General features: G+C 45.5%; 1 protein-coding gene across 1 annotated transcript; it reads left to right on the top strand.

Annotated features, from left to right (window-relative positions):
• Positions 1-5,758: 5,758 nt before the first annotated feature.
• On the top strand, positions 5,759-19,288 carry LOC149327741 (uncharacterized). Its single transcript, XM_089563586.1, has 3 exons — positions 5,759-5,892; positions 10,022-10,351; positions 11,888-19,288. The coding sequence occupies exons 2-3, from the start codon at positions 10,226-10,228 to the stop codon at positions 13,361-13,363; spliced, it is 1,602 nt and encodes a 533-aa protein (XP_089419712.1). The 5' UTR covers positions 5,759-5,892; positions 10,022-10,225; the 3' UTR covers positions 13,364-19,288.
• The last annotated feature ends 1,331 nt before the right edge of the window (positions 19,289-20,619 follow it).

Below are 20,619 nucleotides of genomic sequence, written 5' to 3'. Positions count from 1 at the left end.
CATCGCTACGAGCATCTCGCCAGCTGTTGCCTCTCAGCCCAACGAACGAAATGCAAAACAAGACGAAATCAAATGTGGCTCAGGATGTAGAGTACGTCAGCGCCTGTACCTTTGTTTCTCCATCGTTGTTCCTTTGTTGCGGCCACCGGAAACGTTCGGAGGACGTGACCTTCGATATAAACTACGCACACGGCCAAGACTAAGACAATTTGGGCTCTTTTACTTTTGCCAAATGGTGTAGAGCAACATCAAAAAAAAAAAAAGAAAGCAGGCCAGCGGCTGTCCTCAAAATTGACCACACGGAAAGCATGACGCACCTTTGTCGAATCGGCGCAAGTGTGCGAATTTTAATAGGTGGCAGCCGTTTCAAGAGAGTATAAATTTTTAGAAAAGGTGACTGCGGCAACCCGCATTGGCGTAGTGCGAAAGCATTGACGCCCCCTCGGCACTCGTCGCCCAAAAGTCACAGGTAACCTTTTTGACGGACGCATGTCGCACACACAGTTGATCATTAACACTTATAGATCACTTATCAATTCATTATCGATCACTCATCAATCAGTTATCGATCACTCATTTCTTATCAAGCAGTTATCAATCACTTGTCGGTCACTTATCAATCACTTATCAATTCTTTTTAGCACATGATCATTTTAAACAGATAATTCAATTCCATTCAAAATTAATCCACAATTAATTTTAATTCACTCCCATCTCCCAATGATTCACGTTATGATCACAGTAATTCACCTCAATTACTCATTTCATTTCATTTATTTTCCTTAAAGGCCCGCTGAAGGGCTGTATATAACGGGTGGGTACAATATTCGTTGGCGGCAAGTGTCAACACGACGACAAATAAGCATGAAGATTGTCAGCGAAGGTCGCGGCGCACATGATGGCTGCAATGTCTCTGGGAAGGTCGTTGCAGTCCACAATGGTACCAGGGAAAAATGAGGCTGTAAAAGTAACCACGCGGACACGTGATCGAGAAACTTGGAAGGTTGAAGGTGAATTACTGTGATCATAGCGCTTGTCCCGTTCGTCTTCTGTCCCTTGTCTGTTTTTGTCGCGCTACAAACATCCCCTCAAGCAAAATGAACCAACTCGCCCAGCAAAAAGTTTTATTAAACTTGGATGACAAGTGCGATGAGATATGCAGGTTGGCGGGACGATGTAGGGCGCATTAATTCACCTTAATTGATAATTAATATATCTAATTCAAAATTAATGCACCTTAATTTATTTGCATCGAGTATTGGCGTTTCTATAATTATTAATTATTGATTAGATTTCGATTAACTCCATATTTTCCCTCGTTTAATCTCAGTATTCATTCCGGACATTCAAATTTGGCGCTGCGCGTCGGCTCTGCCCACACTTCCGGTCACGTGGTACTTCACGTGGTACTACACTTTCTGCGTTTGAAATTTATCGCCACTTTTGTCCCAGCCACGCCCCTTTGTACAAATTATCGGCTCTAATCAATTAACTAATCATCCGATCCTCACCAAATTTTATGTGCCGCCTCCTCACATCATCCCCCTTGGATTATAACGCCTCTTTTGATGATATTTCTTTCTAGTTCCCCCAATCACATTCGCTGCCGACATAGCCTGGTAATGCGTTCGCATTGTGAAGCGCCCTTTGCCTTGCGCAGCTACCAGAAGGCATTCCGAAGCAGACGGCGCATTCCTCTTGGCATTCACATCTGCCGCGTCGTCCTGCGTCACTGGGGCGGCGGAAAGGAGGAGAGCGGGCCCTGCTTGCGCTTGCGCTTCATGCGCCGGTTCTGGAACCACACCTTGACCTGCGAAGCCAACCATTGTTCCGGGCCGGTTTGACCAGCTGCCATTTTCTGCCGGCCGTGGAGAAGCGTTACCACACTGGGAAACATAATGAGCTGAGGAGGAATTTTAACCAGATAGACAATAAAGGAAAACATACACTGAGAACATTTTTCAAGACATAAGCGTGAGGAACATGTAGGACAAAAAAAGAGCCGAACAGGCACCCGGTCGCAAGGAAAGTGAGAGGAAAGAAGCAGCGGTCATCCGTACTCGTGAATCCCTTTACCAACGGCGCCAGCCTCTGAGAATAATTCCAGCATACGCAATGCAGCACAATTCGAGGACACAAAGTGCGATGGCAGTGCACGTTAAAGAACCGCAGGCGATCCGGAGACCTCCACTATGGCGTCCCTCATAGCCTGAGTCGTTTTGGGGCGTTGCACCCCATAAAACTATAAACCAAACTATTCGAGGATAGACAGCAGTAATAAATAACAAAAAAATAGAAGTTGAGAAACAACCACCGGCTTGTGCAATCATGATAACCACTCTCTTATCTGGCTGCTGTAATGTCAGGTCGCACAGAGGGCAAAACGCTCATATAAAAGTTGTTCTGAGCGTGTTTCGGGCTGAACACGCGATGTCTAGTGATATCACTTCGTTAAAAATGGGCTTGGTGCAGTTAAACCCATATAACTGATTGCCTTTTTTTGCCTTCCTGGTAACAGCGGCTTTCAATGCAGCGCAACACAGAGTTCGGCCGTTCTAGACGTGTTTTGCCCTCTGCGCCACTAGGACCGAGTCCGTAACGACCACGTACAAGCAGCGGTCGCAGATATTGAGTGAAAAATTCAAGCAGCACCCCCGCACCGCTCAGACTGCAGAGCCGCTCCACTAAACTGCATGGTAACCTGGGTCGCAGTACAATACAGCCTCTACACCTGACCCAACCATACACGCCTAAAACTACCTGAACACTCATTGACTGCGTACGGCGTGCGGCTAAAATTTTTTGCCTTTTGATTCGGTCCAATCAGAAACTGTTAAGAGGGCTATTGCGACCCTTTCTTTAGAATCCGCACTCGTCAAGTCATGCCCCACATGATGCAAGATAGCTTTTTGAGCGAGGCAACCAGACTGCCAAAGCAACGTTCCTTGGCCACGTTTTGACAGCTGTGCTACAGAAATTCAAGGGAAGGCAAAAGAAGAGACGGATACCAGAAAGACTCGGGAACGCCAAACCAGTGGTTATGCCATACATCCACAATGTGTCCCACAACCTAAAAAGGGTGCGCGCCAAGTACGGCGTCCCGATGGAGCCATTGAAATTGGCTAAGATGTGCCCTAATGTCAGCAGTAGTGGCCCTACAACTTTAGGGTGTGGCAAAAAAAAACATGTGTGGTCTATAACATCCCCGCGTCTTGTGGCAAATTGTACGTTGGCCACATTAGGCTTTGTGTTCATGAACGCGCTAGGGAACATGAAATAGCTTCGGGAAACCCATCGGACTCATGCATGAATCTACCCGTCCGCTACCAATTTTGCAATGATCAAAACGATCAGAACTCTGAGCCACGGCTTGACAAATTCAAAATTCTGACCAGGAGCAAAGATAGGATAGCTTGGGAAATATCAGAAGCCTTTTTTATCAAGGCGAGAAGCGCTATGTGTGTCAGCGACACCTCTGTCTCCCTGCCTACCGGCGAATTCACAGTGCTTAGAAATAGGGGAAGAAAAGCACTCTCCTCTTCTTAATCTACTACGCTTTATTTTCTGTCATCTTGAGAAGGAAGAGAAAAAAAGTGACTTCACTTTGCTCTTTCCGCCCTTCCCACCCGTTTTTTTGGCCTTTCCTTCCAGTCAAAGATGCGCATGTGCTCACTGTCCTCTTTCTTACACGTTCAACGAAAATACGTGTCAATAAACATAGTTGGAGTCAACGCCCATCCTGTCATGTCTATCTGTGTATTTGTCCAAAATATAGCGCTGTTTAAATTTCAATTGAAAGAGCGCTATACATATCACTTTTTTATTGATTTAATTTGTTAATTTATTTCTTATTCTCGGCAGCAGCGACGGCAACCGACTGTATCGCTGATTCTTGCGTGTTTTACGCTGCAGAAAGAAGACAGCTGTACCCATCTCCGCTATCACCTGGGCGTTTCAGCGACCATCGAGGACATATCGGACGCATCTGACGTCACTACCGACGTCACCAGCGGAAACCTAGAAAAGAAGGCTCCCACCCCGGATCTGGCACTCGGCAGCAGCGACGGCAAACCGACTGTTTCGCTCATTCTTGCGTGTTTTACGCTGCAGAAAGAAGACAGCTGTACCCATCGCCGCTATCACCTGGGCGTTTCAGCGACCATCGAGGACATATCGGACGCATCTGACGTCACTACCGACGTCACCAGCGGAAACCTAGAAAAGAAGGCTCCCACCCCGGATCTGGCACTCGGCAGCAGCGACGGAAAACCGACTGTTTCGCTCATTCTTGCGTGTTTTACGCTGCAGAAAGAAGACAGCTGTACCCATCGCCGCTATCACCTGGGCGTTTCAGCGATCATCGATGACATATCTGACGCATCTGACGTCACTACCGACGTCACCAGCGGAAACCTTGAAAAGAACGCTCCCACCCCGGATCTGGCACTAGGCAGCAGCGACGGCAAACCGACAGTTTCGCTCATTCTTGCGTGTTTTACGCTGCAGAAAGAAGACAGCTGTACCCATCGCCGCTATCACCTGGGCGTTTCAGCGATCATCGAGGACATATCTGACGCATCTGACGTCACTACCGACGTCACCAGCGGAAACCTAGAAAAGAAGGCTCCCACCCCGGATCTGGCACTCGGCAGCAGCGACGGAAAACCGACTGTTTCGCTCATTCTTGCGTGTTTTACGCTGCAGAAAGAAGACAGCTGTACCCATCGCCGCTATCACCTGGGCGTTTCAGCGACCACCGAGGACATATCGGACGCATCTGACGTCACTACCGACGTCACCAGCGGAAACCTAGAAAAGAAGGCTCCCACCCCGGATCTGGCACTCGGCAGCAGCGACGGCAAACCGACTGTTTCGCTGATTCTTGCGTGTTTTACGCTGCAGAAAGAAGACAGCTGTACCCATCGCCGCTATCACCTGGGCGTTTCAGCGATCATCGAGGACATATCTGACGCATCTGGCGTCACTACCGACGTCACCAGCGGAAACCTAGAAAAGAAGGCTCCCACCCCGGATCTGGCACTCGGCAGCAGCGTCGGCAAACCGACTGTTTCGCTCATTCTTGCGTGTTTTACGCTGCAGAAAGAAGACAGCTGTACCCATCGCCGCTATCACCTGGGCGTTTCAGCGACCACCGAGGACATATCGGACGCATCTGACGTCACTACCGACGTCACCAGCGGAAACCTAGAAAAGAAGGCTCCCACCCCGGATCTGGCACTCGGCAGCAGCGACGGCAAACCGACTGTTTCGCTGATTCTTGCGTGTTTTACGCTGCAGAAAGAAGACAGCTGTACCCATCGCCGCTATCACCTGGGCGTTTCAGCGATCATCGAGGACATATCTGACGCATCTGGCGTCACTACCGACGTCACCAGCGGAAACCTAGAAAAGAAGGCTCCCACCCCGGATCTGGCACTCGGCAGCAGCGTCGGCAAACCGACTGTTTCGCTCATTCTTGCGTGTTTTACGCTGCAGAAAGAAGACAGCTGTACCCATCGCCGCTATCACCTGGGCGTTTCAGCGACCACCGAGGACATATCGGACGCATCTGACGTCACTACCGACGTCACCAGCGGAAACCTAGAAAAGAAGGCTCCCACCCTGCATCTGGCACTCGGCAGCAGCGACGGAAAACCGACTGTTTCGCTGATTCTTGCGTGTTTTACGCTGCAGAAAGAAGACAGCTGTACCCATCGCCGCTATCACCTGGGCGTTTCAGCGATCATCCAGGACATATCTGACGCATCTGACGTCACTACCGACGTCACCAGCGGAAACCTAGAAAAGAAGGCTCCCACCCCGGATCTGGCACTCGGCAGCAGCGACGGCAAACCGACTGTTTCGCTGATTCTTGCGTGTTTTACGCTGCAGGTTGGTGTATCAATTTGACTCTGTCGAGCGGGAGAACTGTGTAGCTTTTGCTGTTGCTGCTGCCGCAGTTTTTGTTCTTTGTGTGTACCAAGTGAATCCTGTAGTGATGCCTAAAGGCTCGGCGAATGATGACAGGGATGCCAGAATGAACTACGTGAGCTTCGTGCTGAAATGAAAAGTTTGAAAGATTCCATGACTGTTATCAATGCAGAATTTGAGGAAATCAAAAAGAAACTAGCTGAACAACAAGATGAAAACCAAGATCTTAAGAAAGAGAATGAAAGTCTGCGGAAAAGGGTCAAGGCAAATGAACATGCCATTGAACAGCTTCAGCGAAGAATGGTTCAAACAGAGCAGTACTCTCGAAGATGTAATGTCGAAATAAAACGCCTGGTGCAGAAAGAGAATGAAAATGTTGCTGAACTGGTAACAAAGGTAGGCAGTGCTATAAGCGAGACTATCACTGCTGATGACATAGCAGTTTGTCATCGCGTGCCAACTCGTGAGGAAGGCAAAGCAACATAGTTGTGCAATTCAAATGCCGCGAAAAAAAAGAGATGCTCTTCTGGAAAAGGCTCGAAGCAAATACATAACGAATGAACAAGACGGCTTCGTAGATAAAGAAAGTGTGTTCGTTAACGAACATCTTTGCCCTACGCTGAAGCGACTTCTTTCCTTGGCGATAAAAAAGAAACGTGAGTTCGACTGGAAGTTTGCATGGGCCAGGAACGGAAAAGTTCTTGCGCGGAAAGCTGAGGGAAGGGACGTGGTGCGAATCGAACACGATAAAGACTTGTCAAAGATTAACTAAGGCGGTGTGTTGCTAGTTCTTTGCCAAAGATTGACTAAGGCGGTGTGTTGCTAGTTCTTTGCTTTCATCGTCATCATGTTATATCGAGAGTTCTGCTCACCTTCTGATATAACACTGCAGGCGCCAACCCAGGCATTAACATCGGCTGTCCATATCAATGCACGTTCGTTGGCATCAAAGCTAGAACAATTCACTATGTTTCTCGAAGAATTTCGGTTCCGAATGCATGTCATCATGATCACGGAAACACGGTATCACGATGAAAACCAGACGCTAACATTAGCAGGCTATAAACACTACTACCAAAACAGAACTAAGGGACGGGGCGGCGGCGTAGCGATGCATATCAGGGATGACGTGTGCTGCGAAGTGGAGCACCGTTTCACGTGTACTACTGCTGATCTGGAGGCGTCATGTGTTTGTAGTGGGAAAGATATGTTTTATGTAGTATATCGCCCTCCTTCCGGAAACAAAAACTATCTTTTGACTTTCATCGAAGAAATGTTGGAGTACGCTTCCTGTCATCAATACCGTTTGCTTCTGGGAGGCGATTTCAATATTAACTTAGCTGGAAATGACGCGCATTCAGTTCAGATCAATAACACACTTCTGGCTTCTGGCTTTTATTCCGTTATCAGTGCACCAACGCGGGTAACCGAAACTGGCCAGTCTGTCCTTGATCTTTTCATTGTCAACTCAGACATTTCCGTACATACTGCTGGAACCATATGCTATGACTTAAGCGACCACTGTCCAATATTTATTGCGTACTCCAGCTATAGACCACAAGAAAAGACAAGCAAGGACGTACCTCTGTGTAGGAATATGTCGAATGGTAATATGGAATCCTTTCGGGCCTGCCTATCGAACAACGACTGGTCTCCAATTTAGAACGAGAGTAATGCCTCTGAAGCTTACAACAAATTCCTGCTCATGTTCTGCTGTCTATATAACGAATGCTTCCCATACAAGAAAGCAAGAAAAAAGAACAAAATAAGGAAGCCATGGAAAACACCCGATCATTTGAAAGCGATTAAGGAGAAACAAAAACTCTTCCAAGATTTCTTGCGTAGGAGAGAAATGACAGCCCTAACAGACTTCAAGAAATACCGAAATAAGTTGACCGCAGAGTTAAAAAGAGCAAAGATCGCTTACTATAATAACCTCATATCTGATGCTTCAAGAACCGGTTCTCGGGAAGTGTTGAAGGTGGTCAATGAATTTCTTTAAAGGAAACGTCGGAAGTGCAGCCCCCCTGAAATGTCACTAGACGGCAAATGTATTTCGGGTGTAGCTTTAGCTGAGCATTTCAATGCGCATTTTGTAGACATGATAAAACCAACCTGCGACGAAACAGGGTCAACGCCCACTGATGAACAAAATGCCACCGTATTCTTGGAACCAACGGATGAAATCGAAATTTGTAGCGAATTCCTGAACCAGAGAAACACCAACTCAGTCGATGTCGACGATGTTCAGATAAAGCCTGTCAAGTTCGTAATTGACGTTATTGCGCCTCACTTGACATATATTTTTAACCTCGTCCTCACAACTGGCTGTTTCCCAAGTCGCATGAAAAAAGCAAAGGTATCGGTCATCTTTAAAGGCGGCAAAGAAAACGACGCGGCTAACTGCAGGCCGGTATCTATATTACCCGTGTTTTCAAAGGGCCTAGAAAAAATAATATTGGTGCGCATAGAAAACTTTTTCTCCAGACATAACATATTACGAGAGTACCAACATGGTTTCCGCCGAGGCAAATCAACCGAAACGGCGCTACTAACAATGAAAGAGCTCATCATCAAAAATATTGAATGCAAGACTCTTACGCTTGGTATTTTTATAGATTACAGCAAGGCCTTTGACTTTCTAAACCACAAAATTCTGTTGAAAAAACTTAGTGCTTACGGTGTCCGCGGTGTATCTTTGGTGTTGTTTAACTCTTACCTGAGTGATCGAATGCAATGTGTTAGTATTGGGGGCCATACCTCATCGTTTAAGAGCATTTCATCTGGTGTGCCACAAGGCAGTCTTTTGGGACCATTTCTTTTCAATTAATATATCAATGACATTGTTCAACCCAATTCAGATGCTTGTTATGTTCTTTACGCTGACGATACCAGCGTGTTTGTTTCTCGTCATGACATACAAGAGGTGATTGCTAAAGCAGAAACTGAGATGACAAAGATAATCAACTGGTCCAATGCCAATGGTCATAAGATTAACGCAAAAAAATCGAAAGCCATAATTTTTAAACCGAGTGGCAAACAGGCTATAATGCACCATCTTCTAACACTCGGTACTGCTACTATTGAAGTTGTCAACCAACATAGGATTTTAGGAGTGACATTCTCGTCTGATATGAAATGGACACACCACATCGATTTCTTGCGCAAATCACTATCATCGGCGGCGGGAGCACTTGCCAGATGCCGACATTATCTCCCGGAAACAATAAAGGTTCACATTTAACACGCATTATTCACGTCACATTTAAACTATTGCTCGCTTGTTTGGGGAACAACAACGATTAGTAACATTAACGCAATTTTCCTTCTACAGAAAAAAACTCTTCGTAATATTGCTGATGTATCGTACTACCATCCGACAGAAGAATTGTCTGTGAGGTATAAAATAACAAAAGCAAAACATTATCTAGTATTTCGCTTATTGCACACTTTCTTGTACGCAAATAATGCCCTTCAAACGTTTTTAAAGAACACCGCAAGTTTACGTAAACAAAAAAGCGATGGTCGTACTCGCAGTTGTGACAGATGGTTTGTACCACACCGCCGTACCGATTACCTTTGTCAGTCCCTACAGTACCTCTGAACGATTATGAAAAGAAGGATGTATATTTCGAGACCTACAGTAAAAAACAACTGCGACAGTATTTTGTAACCCACTAAACAACCTGTCTACAATAATCATGCTAACTTTGTATTGTATGTCAATTCCGCTATGTCTTCTGATGTTCAGGAACACTTGAGGCCGAACGCCGATCACCTGAAATTCTCATTAACAACGATTGTTTAGTTAATAATTGTACTGTATAGTTGTTCGAATGATTGTTTGAAGATATGTACTTACACTGTAATTTAGTTTGTAACCACTGCTGCCTTGTATGGGCCCCCAGGCACCTTTCAAGCTGTCGTAGAACAGCTTTTACGCCTGGGGGCCTTCAACCTCGAGTTGAAAATGAATGAATTGAATTGAATTGAAAGTATAATTAATTGCTCGGTCACTGCATCTCTGGAGTGTGGGCTAGGCTGCAGCGGCACCGGCGTCATGTTTAACCGCTGCTTGCTCTTCATTCAGTTCATCGCTTGTTTTGCTGAACACGGCCCCTGCGGAATCGCCTCGTCGGGGTTGGCTTCTTCGCTTCTGGATGGGCACGTGGATACCACCGTGTGCTTGCCCTTGGACTTGCCAGCTGGTGCCCTGCGTGATAGCGTCGGGCTTCCCGCTTTCTTCAAATGTCTGCAATCCAGTCACCTCGCCAACTTCTCGTTAGGTCAGCCAATGTCGCTGCACTGCTGGTCTATGACGCCACCTGCCCAGGATATAAAAGCCATGTGCACGGACCGACTCTTCAGTGGGCTAGGCTGCAGCGGCGTCATGTTTAACCGCTGCTTGCTCTTCATGCAGGTATGTTACTATTAGCAATGCAAGTACTGGGGCTAGTTGGTGCTTCGTCCGTTTGTGTTTTCGTGTGTATGTGCCTTGTAGCGCGAATTGATCAGTATGTTACTATTCTGGTGCTGAGTGAAACCGATGTGATGATCGATAATTGCTGCTGTACCCTTGCCCACGTACTCTTGTGTCCTGGTGTGTACACGCGTTTTATTGCGCAAGTCATCTCCTCCTGAGAGGCGACGTGGAACTCAATCGAAGCCCCCCATCAACTCCAGTAAAAACAGTCAATCTGGTAGCAGACCTTTAACCCGGTCTGTGAGTGGTTCCAGTCTCACTCTCGGGGAGGTTGACGATACGAGTGCTTCCATTGTAAATCTTGACAGTGAAATCTCTTCAAATTCCTCAGTGTTTGACATCTTCTCTAGAATACTGGCAGGGCAGAATCAGTTGGCCCGTGACATTGCGGACATTAAGGAATATTTTGCCTGTCGCTTTGATGCTTTGAAGTCGCGTGTGGCTGCATTAGGGTCTTTACCCACGCCCGAAAATACCAATCTAATTTGTGATTTGCCGGCTGAAATTAACTCTCTAAAATCCAAAGTAACACAGTTGGTGCAAAAAAAACGATGACATAGAAAATCGCTCTCGGAGAAATAACATTATAATACCAGGCATTTCAGAAGATCCGAACGACACCGCTAACACATTGTTGACTAGCATCTCATCTGTATTTACTGATAAGTTTAAGATTAGCTGCCCCAGTATTGAGCGCTTCCACATGCTCGGGATAGCTCGCAAAGGATATACTCGTCCAGTTATTCTAAATCTGTCTAGCTTCACCGACCGAAGTGTGGTTTTCAAAAACGCGTCTTCATGCTGTCGCAAATTTCATGAGCACGATCGACATTACTTCATCAAGATTTATCTGCATGGGAGACTTCAACACCCCTGGCATTTACTGGCCATCGTTGTCTGCATTTGGTCGTGACATTGCAATTTGTAGAGAACTAATAACTCAAGGGCTCTGCCTTCTTCATTACAGCGGATTTTTCTGGTAGGGTTAGGTCCATTCGGAAAAAGATATGGGACGCATCAGTGTCTTTTCGTGACAACGGTTCTGTCGTGAAGTTAAGTTTCGATCATGCCTTCATTGACAAGGTTCGTTACAATTGGGATGAAAGTTCTAATTCGTTGGTAAAAGCGTATAATGATCCTCTTTGTTCTGGGCCTGCGTCCTTGACTGCCGCATCATCGTCTCCCTGACTTAGCTCTGGCCGTCCTAATAAGCTTGTCGTCTTAAATATTAATGCTCCCAGCTTTGTTAAAAAAATTCCGGATTTACTGTCCCTTATCTCTATTCACTCTCCCCATATTATTGGCATAACGGAGACTTGGCTGCATAGTGGAATTTACGACTCCGAATTCACTCCACCAGGTTTTGTTGCCGTGCGCGTAGACAGAAGTTGCAGGTACTGGTGGTGCAGTACTGGTGGGCTCGGTGGCTGTGCTACAATGCGGTCGCTTAACCCGTTCTGCCTCGCCATGCAGGTGATCGCTCCCCTCTGGATTACCATGCTTTTCCCCGCCCCTCTGGCTGCCTGTCCACCGGACATCTCGCCGGAATGGACGCCCGCTCTCAACCGTCCCGATATGTGCCAGCCTTGCGCCATCACCGCTTCGCCCGATCGTGCGCTGACCTCACCAGTGCACTGCACCCTCGACAGACAGTTGGAAACACCATCGCCATCAACATCCTCTTCCGCTCCAGCTTTTAAGCAGCTTCGGCCACCGGCGTCGCTTTGTGGGCTCGGTGGCTGTGCTACAATGCGGTCGCTTAACCCGTTCTGCCTCGCCATGCAGGTGATCGCTCCCCTCTGGATTACCATGCTTTTCCCCGCCCCTCTGGCTGCCTGTCCACCGGACATCTCGCCGGAATGGACGCCCGCTCTCAACCGTCCCGATATGTGCCAGCCTTGCGCCATCACCGCTTCGCCCGATCGTGCGCTGACCTCACCAGTGCACTGCACCCTCGACAGACAGTTGGAAACACCATCGCCATCAACATCCTCTTCCGCTCCAGCTTTTAAGCAGCTTCGGCCACCGGCGTCGCTTTGTGGGCTCGGTGGCTGTGCTACAATGCGGTCGCTTAACCCGTTCTGCCTCGCCATGCAGGTTAGTAAGCCATGTTGTCTTTACGCTAAGAAATCTAGTGATTACTTTTTGATACAGCTGCCGAGCCCGCAGTGCTGCCTTGCCATTGTCACTGAGTGTTCTGATGTCATTATTTCCTTGCTTTTGTTGTCCGGCGACGTAGAGACTAACCCCGGCCCTGCCTCACTCGAAACTGTACTTACGGAACTTAAAAAATTGTCCGCCGGTCAGTCGACATTAATCGCGGAAGTTACAGACCTCAAAAACCAGTTACTAACAACAGACAACCTTATTTCTGATCTAAGCAGGCGCATCAGCGCTCTTGAAGGTCATTACCAAACCATACAGTCACTACGCACAGAGATTGAAGGCCTAACTACTCACACCGCCCAGGCAACTCGCCAGCTCTGTGATCTCGAGGATCGCATAGACGAAGCAGAAAACCAATCACGAAGAAACAACCTCATATTCTACAACATTCCGGACCCTGACCCATCTGAAACGTGGGCCGACTCTGAAAAGCTACTAATTCGCCATTGCTCTGAATTTTTGGACATCACCCTCGACCCCAAAACAATAGACCGCACTCACCGTCTTGGGCGCCACGAACCTGATCGCTGTCGTCCGTTAATTGCCAAATTCGCACTTTTCAAAACGAAGGACGAAATTCTAGCTAATGGCCGCAAATTCAAGGACACTGACTACTCCGTCGGTGAAGATTTTTCACGCCGCGTTCGCAATGTGCGCAAACACCTAGTTACATTTGCCAAAAGCAAGACTAACCGTTTTTCTTTGCGATACAAAACCCTGTTCATCGGTTCCCGACGATATATCTTCGACGAACCATCGCAATCTGTAAAAGAGATACCATAGCGGTTGCTGCGCCGCCAGCCCCCAGCCGCTCATATACCTGCCACCCCCCAGCCTAATCTTTCCTTTTCGGCGATTTTCACAAACATACGTAGTTTTCTTCCGAAACGCGAAATCATCTCCAATCTTGTGTGTTCATCTGCTAGTAACTTGCTGATACTTACCGAAACATGGCTCACTAATGGCATCACCGATACTGAAGTTCTTGCTGACTTACCGAATTTTAACCTTTTTCGCAAAGATCGCACATCCGCTCGAGGTGGAGGCGTTTTCATCGCAGTTAACAATCAGTTCTCGTGTACAGTTATTAATATTCCATCAGACCTTGAGATACTATGGCTACTTTGTCGCGCTGCGCCCCAAACCGTACTGTTGGGCGTTTGTTATAGAGCGCCAAATACCAACTCCGATTTCTCTCGAATTCTTAACGACGTGATCAGCCAATTAATGAGGAAATACCCAAAAGCGCATATCATTCTTTTTGGAGACTTCAATTTTCCAGAAATCAACTGGCAGACACAGACAGCAGTCGGCAACAGGGAAGCGAATGATTTTATCGAGGTCTGCCTAAACTTCAACTTAACTCAAGTGGTATCTGAACCGACCCGCGTTGCAAACATCCTAGATCTAATCCTGACTACCCACCCGGAAGCCCTCTCATCTATCACTTATCTACGCGAAATCAGCGACCATAAAGTAATCCACGCCACATTTGAGTTCCACCCATCACGACGTCAGAATCAAAACAAAACTATTCGCCTATACGACAAAGGAAACTATGAAGCCTTTAGTCTTGAATTAAACCAATATCTCACAACATTTGAAGCATCTTTTCACGATCATTCAGTAAATGATAATTGGTCCCGTTTTAAGAAAAAGGTTAGCGAACTAACCGATAGATACATCCCCAAAATAAGTTTCCACTCGGACCGCCAGAAGCCATGGTATACCAAAACGATAAAAAGACTCGACAATAAAAAGAAGCGCCTTTTCCGTGCGGCAAAATTAAAGCAATACGACGAGTGCGCATGGGAAAAATACTATACAGCCGAACACACCTACCTATCAGCAATTCGCAACGCAAAATACTCTTTCCTTCACAACGACCTCCCGAAATTGTTGACTTCCAATCCCAGAAAGTTTTGGCAGGTCATAAGTGAACACCCGGCACATACCATCACTCTAACTAAAGAGTCTGGAGAAGAAGCTGATGACATTGAGTGTGCTGATATTTTTAATAACGCCTTTTCATCTGTGTTCACTAATGAAATTCACCCACCAACTGCAACTTTCGCCGTCAATATAGAGTCCAGCATGCCTGCTATCGCGTTTTCTGAAGCCGGCATTTCCTCGCTCATTGAACACCTTAAAACTTCATCATCGGCCGGCGTCGACGAAATTAACTCCAAAATACTGCGCAACACTAAGAATATTTCTGCAATGTACTTATTGTTATTATTTTCACAGTCGCTTTCTACAGGTTCCATTCCGGATGACTGGAAAGTGGGAAAGGTCATTCCCGTCTTTAAGTCCGGTAACAAAGATTCTCCTTTAAATTACCGTCCGATATCATTAACCAGCATACCTTGCAAAATCATGGAACACGTCATCTATTCTCAAATCATGGACTTTCTTGACGCTAACAACTTCTTTCATCCCTCACAACACGGGTTTCGCAAGGGTTTGTCATGTGAAACTCAACTGGCCGTCTTTCTTCATGACGTTCACTCTAACCTCGACCTAAACTTACAAACTGACGCTATTTTTCTAGACTTTGCTAAAGCATTTGATAAAGTTCCCCATAGGCGTTTACTGCTAAAACTAACCATGCTAAAACTGCATCCTAACGTCTTATTGTGGATCGAAGAATTCCTTTCTAACCGCTCTTAGTTTGTTCTCGTTAACAGCCAGAGTTCCAACCCTCTTCCAGTAACATCAGGCGTACCCCAAGGTTCTGTACTTGCTCCCCTCCTATTCTTAATCTATATTAACGACTTACCCTCAAACCTGGTTTGCAATGTTCGTCTGTTTGCAGACGACTGCGTTATTTACCACACGATTTCTAACACCTTTGACCAATCTCAGCTCCAAAACGACATTGACACAGTGCATGCCTGGTGTGATGACTGGCTAATGTCGCTTAATCCCAACAAATGTAAACTCGTATCTTTTCACCGCCGGCGTAACCCCCATATTTTCCCTTACTCAGTTGCTAACGTTCCACTAGAATCTGTATACTCATACAAGTACCTAGGTGTCACCTTGTGCCAGGATCTCTCCTGGCGTTCTCATGTAACGAACATCATCGCATCAGCTAACCGGTCATTGGGTTTTTTGAAACGTCATCTACGGCACGCCCCTCAAAGTATTAAACTTCTCGCCTACCAATCACTCATTCGACCAAAACTAGAATACGCATCTGCTATCTGGAGCCCGCAACAAGCATATCTCATCAGTTCACTAGAATCTGTCCAAAATCGCGCAACGAGGTTCATTCATTCTGCCTATTCATACGACATCAGTGTATCGTCACTTAAACGACAATCAGGTTTATCAACTCTTGCCCATCGTCGTCGCATTGCTTCTCTTAGTCTGTTTCATAAGTTTTTTTACAGTTCCCTCGGACAACCACCCTACATCACACCGCCCGCTCGCATATCTCATCGCACCGGCCATCCACTGCAAGTGTCATGCCAACGCGCCCGCACCGTCACTTTTTCCGCATCCTTTTTTCTTCGCACTGCTAAAGACTGGAATGGCCTTCCCCACGACGTTGATGCCATCACCTGCCAATCAAGTTTTGTGAGCAATTTAAATATGCATTTCATAAATATCATGTAAGCAATCATATTCAACCTATATTTGTACTCCCACCCCTTATGTAATACCCCCAAAGTGGGGTCTTTAAGGAAATAAAGTGAAGTGAAGTGAAGTGGTGTGGCATTGCTGATCAGATCGGATTTGCGATTCTCAGTTTTACCTTCTCCCCCTGACACAGAATCCTTGTGGTGCAAAGTTTATCTAAACAATTGTAGTATTCTAATCAGTGTTATTTATCGTCCGCCTGGCTCTTCCGTTCACATCTGATAGAGTTATGTTAAAGAAGGATAGTTATGTTAACCCATACTGGAGGGCACCACGGGCTACCCTAGCTGTGTATATAATGACGCAACTAATCTATTAAAAAGGTCTTCTTCGTTCGGCTACTGGCGTCGTGCTTGCTTGGCTGGCTGCTGCTCTGCGTGTGCCAGCCGGCGATACAACAACATCCTTCATGCTGCCGCAAATTTCATGAGCACGATCGACATTACTTCATCAAGATTTATCTGCATGGGAGACTTCAACACCCCTGGCATTTACTGGCCATCGTTGTCTGCATCTGGTCGTGACATTGCAATTTGTAGAGAACTAATAAACATCTCCTTATTGTTTGGACTAACTCAGGCTGTATCTTGTGCTACTAGGCTAAATTCCATTTTCGACTTAGTTTTTCTAAGAGCTACTTTGGCCCAAAATTCCTTTTCTTGCGAAGTAAGTGTTGGACTGTCAGACCACAAAGGCGTGTTAGTTTCACTCTCTTGTCCAGTCTCCAAATAACCCTATTTGTTTACTACTTTTCCTGACTTCACTCGTGCTGACGACAATTCCATTATTGATGTTTTAGCTGATCGTTTCGATACATTCTCTGCTTTCTCAGCAAGCCACGACGTAACTTTTCTTGCTAATTACTTTGAATGTCTTGTCAACGATTGTGCCCAACGCTTTGTTCCTATTAAAACTAAGAAAAAAATATGAATGTTCCTTGGATGACTCGAGACATCTTGCATTTATCTCGTCGCGTTCGTAGGCTACGGCTTTCAAGAAGAAGCAGCGATCCCATAACCTTGGGCAGATTTCACAAGGCGAAAGAAGAACTTAATCTTAAGTTGCATACGACCAAAGATTTCTTTTTTCGTGTTCACCTGCGCGATCTGTTAAGAACCAACCCCTGAAAATTTTGGTCATTCCTCTTACCTCGCGATACTTCATCCACTTCGCTCAGATTACATAATGACGTCGTCAGTGAGCCGGCACAAATATCAGATGCTTTCAACGAGTATTTTCACTCAGTGTTCGTTCCCGACAGCAATGTCATTCCATCGCTCACCAATATAATTTCTTCTCTAGCAATAAGTGATGTTATGGTAAACCCTGATGGCATCCTAAATCTTGTATTAAACCTCGCCGTTAAGAAATGTACCGCTCTAGATGGAATATACAATGCGTTCCTGGTTCGTTACTCGATGTGGTCATCGAAATATCCGTCCATTATATTCAATAAGTCCTTATCATCTGCTACAGTCCCTTCTTCATGGAAATTAGCCAAAGTGCTCTTTATAAATCCGGTGACAGGCAGTGCTTGTCTAACTATAGACCGATTTCCTTGACATCCCAGTCATGCAAAATGTTGGAACACGTCATTCATAAACACATCATGCTTTTTCTTGAGTCCAGTAATTTGCTATCTAACTTTCAGCTTGGGTTTAGGCGCGGTTTTAGTACGGTAACACAATTAACTGAATTCACTCATGGTATATTACTTAACCTCGATATCGGCAACCAAGTTGATGCCATTTTTATTGATTTCTCGAAAGCGTTCGATACTGTTCTACATTCCAAACTTCTTGCTAAACTAAGTGCTGTACTAAACAATCCTCACTTGGTTGATTGGACTTCTGTCTTTCTCTCATCCCGTTCCCAGTTCGTATCTTATAATTCTTCTCATTCTGCTGCTGTTGATGTGACGTAAGGAGTGCCTCAAGGCTCCGTCCTTGGACCGCTACCCTTTTTAATATATATAAATGACTTGCCACATAACATTTCTTTTAACATTCGTCTTTACGCTGATGACTGTGTTTTATACGAAGTAATTAATGGCCCTAATGATCATCGTCATCTGCAAGAGTCACTTAATAGGTTTTGTAGTTGGTGTAGCACGTGGCAAATGAGAATTAATTTTTATAAAACCGTCCTCATGTATTTTTGTAACAAGTCTTCCATTTCCCTTTTTAACTACTCTTTCAATGGTCGTGTGGTGGATAGGGTTTCTCAGTATAAATATCTTGGTATCATTTTCACGCATAACATGTCATGGTCTAATCACATTGATTACGTATGTAATAAAGCACTAAAAAAACTAGGTTACCTACGACGCACGTTACCCAATTCACCAAAAGACACAAAGTTACTGCCGTATAAAACTTTAATCCACCCTGTTCTTGATTCCGCAGCTGTAGTGTGGAACCCGTACAAGCAGTTTGAAATGAGCATGTTAGAAGCAGTCCAGAAAAAAGCTGTGCGTTTTATATGTCATCATTATGATCGCGATTTCTCACCCTTTTCTACACTTCTTTTATTGAATTTAAGTACGTCTCCGCCCGTCGCCACACTGAATCACTAAAATTCTTACATTGTAGCGTCAATTCCTCGGTAAGGCTCTCAGATAACCACTACATAAACTTTGCACCATTATCATCTACAAGAAGTCATCACGAGCTAAATTTGATACCGTATTTTGCACGTACCAATTTATTCAAATTCAGTTTTTTTCCCCGTTCAATAGAAGCCTGGAATTCTCTACCTGGGTCCATTCGTTCATCACCAGTTCAAAGTTTTATAACTGCCATCGAAGACGCATAATACCTGAATATTCCTACCGTGTCATTAACAGTTCCTTTCTTGTTTGATACTTATTTGTGTGTTTTGAACTTCATTGTGCTTACTTTGTACATTTCGTTGTATTTTGTTACCTTTGTTGCGTATTGTGCTTTTTGTTTTTCCCACTCCTGCCATAGCGCATATAATTGCGCTGCAGTATGTATAAATAAATAAATAAATAAAGTTAAGCATGAGTGACCGCGCGCGGCGCCACCACCACGCTCGCTTGCACGAGGCGCCAACTGCGAATGAGAGGGGGGGGGGGGGTGTTGACAGCTGCTGCTTGCACCAGTCACCAGCACGGACTGCAGGTGCGCACTAAACGCTGGCGGAGAGTCGCCGTTGTGGTAGCGGCCTGGTCGATGCAGTGCTCCGCTTGAGTATGCAACACACCGTTCAGTAAACAAGCACACGAAAAACCCATACCTGGCTAATATCAGAGAAAGACGAAGGCGTGAATGATCAAAGGGGCACTAATGAAGAGATGCTTTGTGGCATAGCTGTGTCTGGTCACTGACGATGTGAAAATTTACAGAGCCATGAATATAGAAATAAATAGTTAGGAATTGTAAGCATCGATTGGGCGTTTAGAAAGCTCACAAGTGTGGGGAACAGCAAAAACGCCAATGGGTCAAAGAACATTCGAGAATGTATGAAAAACTGAATTGTTATCCGCAGTGATGACTAGAAAAAAATAAACTAAAAATCAACTGATACAAACACCATTCAAGCATGAGAAAATGCGTGTACTCATTCCACAGGGATGATCAAGGGCGAATAAAGTGGCGTATTGTGCAGGGCCCGCTCGAACATAAACAAGACAACTCAGTTTATGTCCGAAGGAAGGATCCATGAGAAATGAGCAACCAATTAAGAGAGTTAACGCGGATACTGAGAAACACCTAAATTACAGTTACAAAAATGGCATGGTACAAACATTTAGTAATAGACAACAAGCCCTTTCAAAACAACCCTTGATACATAAGGAGAGGAGGGGGGGGGGGGGTCAGTAAGTTCTCTACCCAAGTATGTTCTGCCGGTGTTGCACAGCTGAGCTTTTCTGCGCAGATTGGGACAAGTTCAGACAGGAGCACACACACAGCCGCAGTTCAGTCCGATTGACGGACTGGGAGTGACGGGGTGGACAGGGACGGATTAATAAAATATTGAGCCTTATCCTAATGAGAATAATATTAATGTTCAAACAAGGAATGATAATTTCTCGGCTATCATTACGGAGTGCGCCGCAAAAAGTAGGCGGTAGGATGGTTCGATAGGAGTGATTGGACAGAATTCCGGCAAGTTATCTCAGGAGAAGAAAGATCTGATTAAGAAACGCGACAGGATGAGGGCGTTTAACCCTAGAGGCAAAATAGAACTAACAGAGATATGACTTAATAAATAAGCGCAAGGAAGCTAGCCGACATAGAAAAGTTTATATGGAGAGCATCCAGCATGTTCTAAAGAACGGAGGTCGCCTAAAAGCGATTAAGAGGAATCTATGCATAAGGGAAAACCACATGTATGCGTCAAGAGACAAGGAGCGCAATGTCTTTAGCAAT

The sequence above is a fragment of the Amblyomma mixtum genome, chromosome 10 (assembly GCF_055824585.1).
Source record: "Amblyomma mixtum isolate Tamu chromosome 10, ASM5582458v1, whole genome shotgun sequence".
NCBI classification, from domain to species: domain Eukaryota; kingdom Metazoa; phylum Arthropoda; class Arachnida; order Ixodida; family Ixodidae; genus Amblyomma; species Amblyomma mixtum.
The sequence above is the reverse complement of the archived record's forward strand: the minus strand, read 5'-3'. Positions and strand labels throughout refer to the sequence as shown.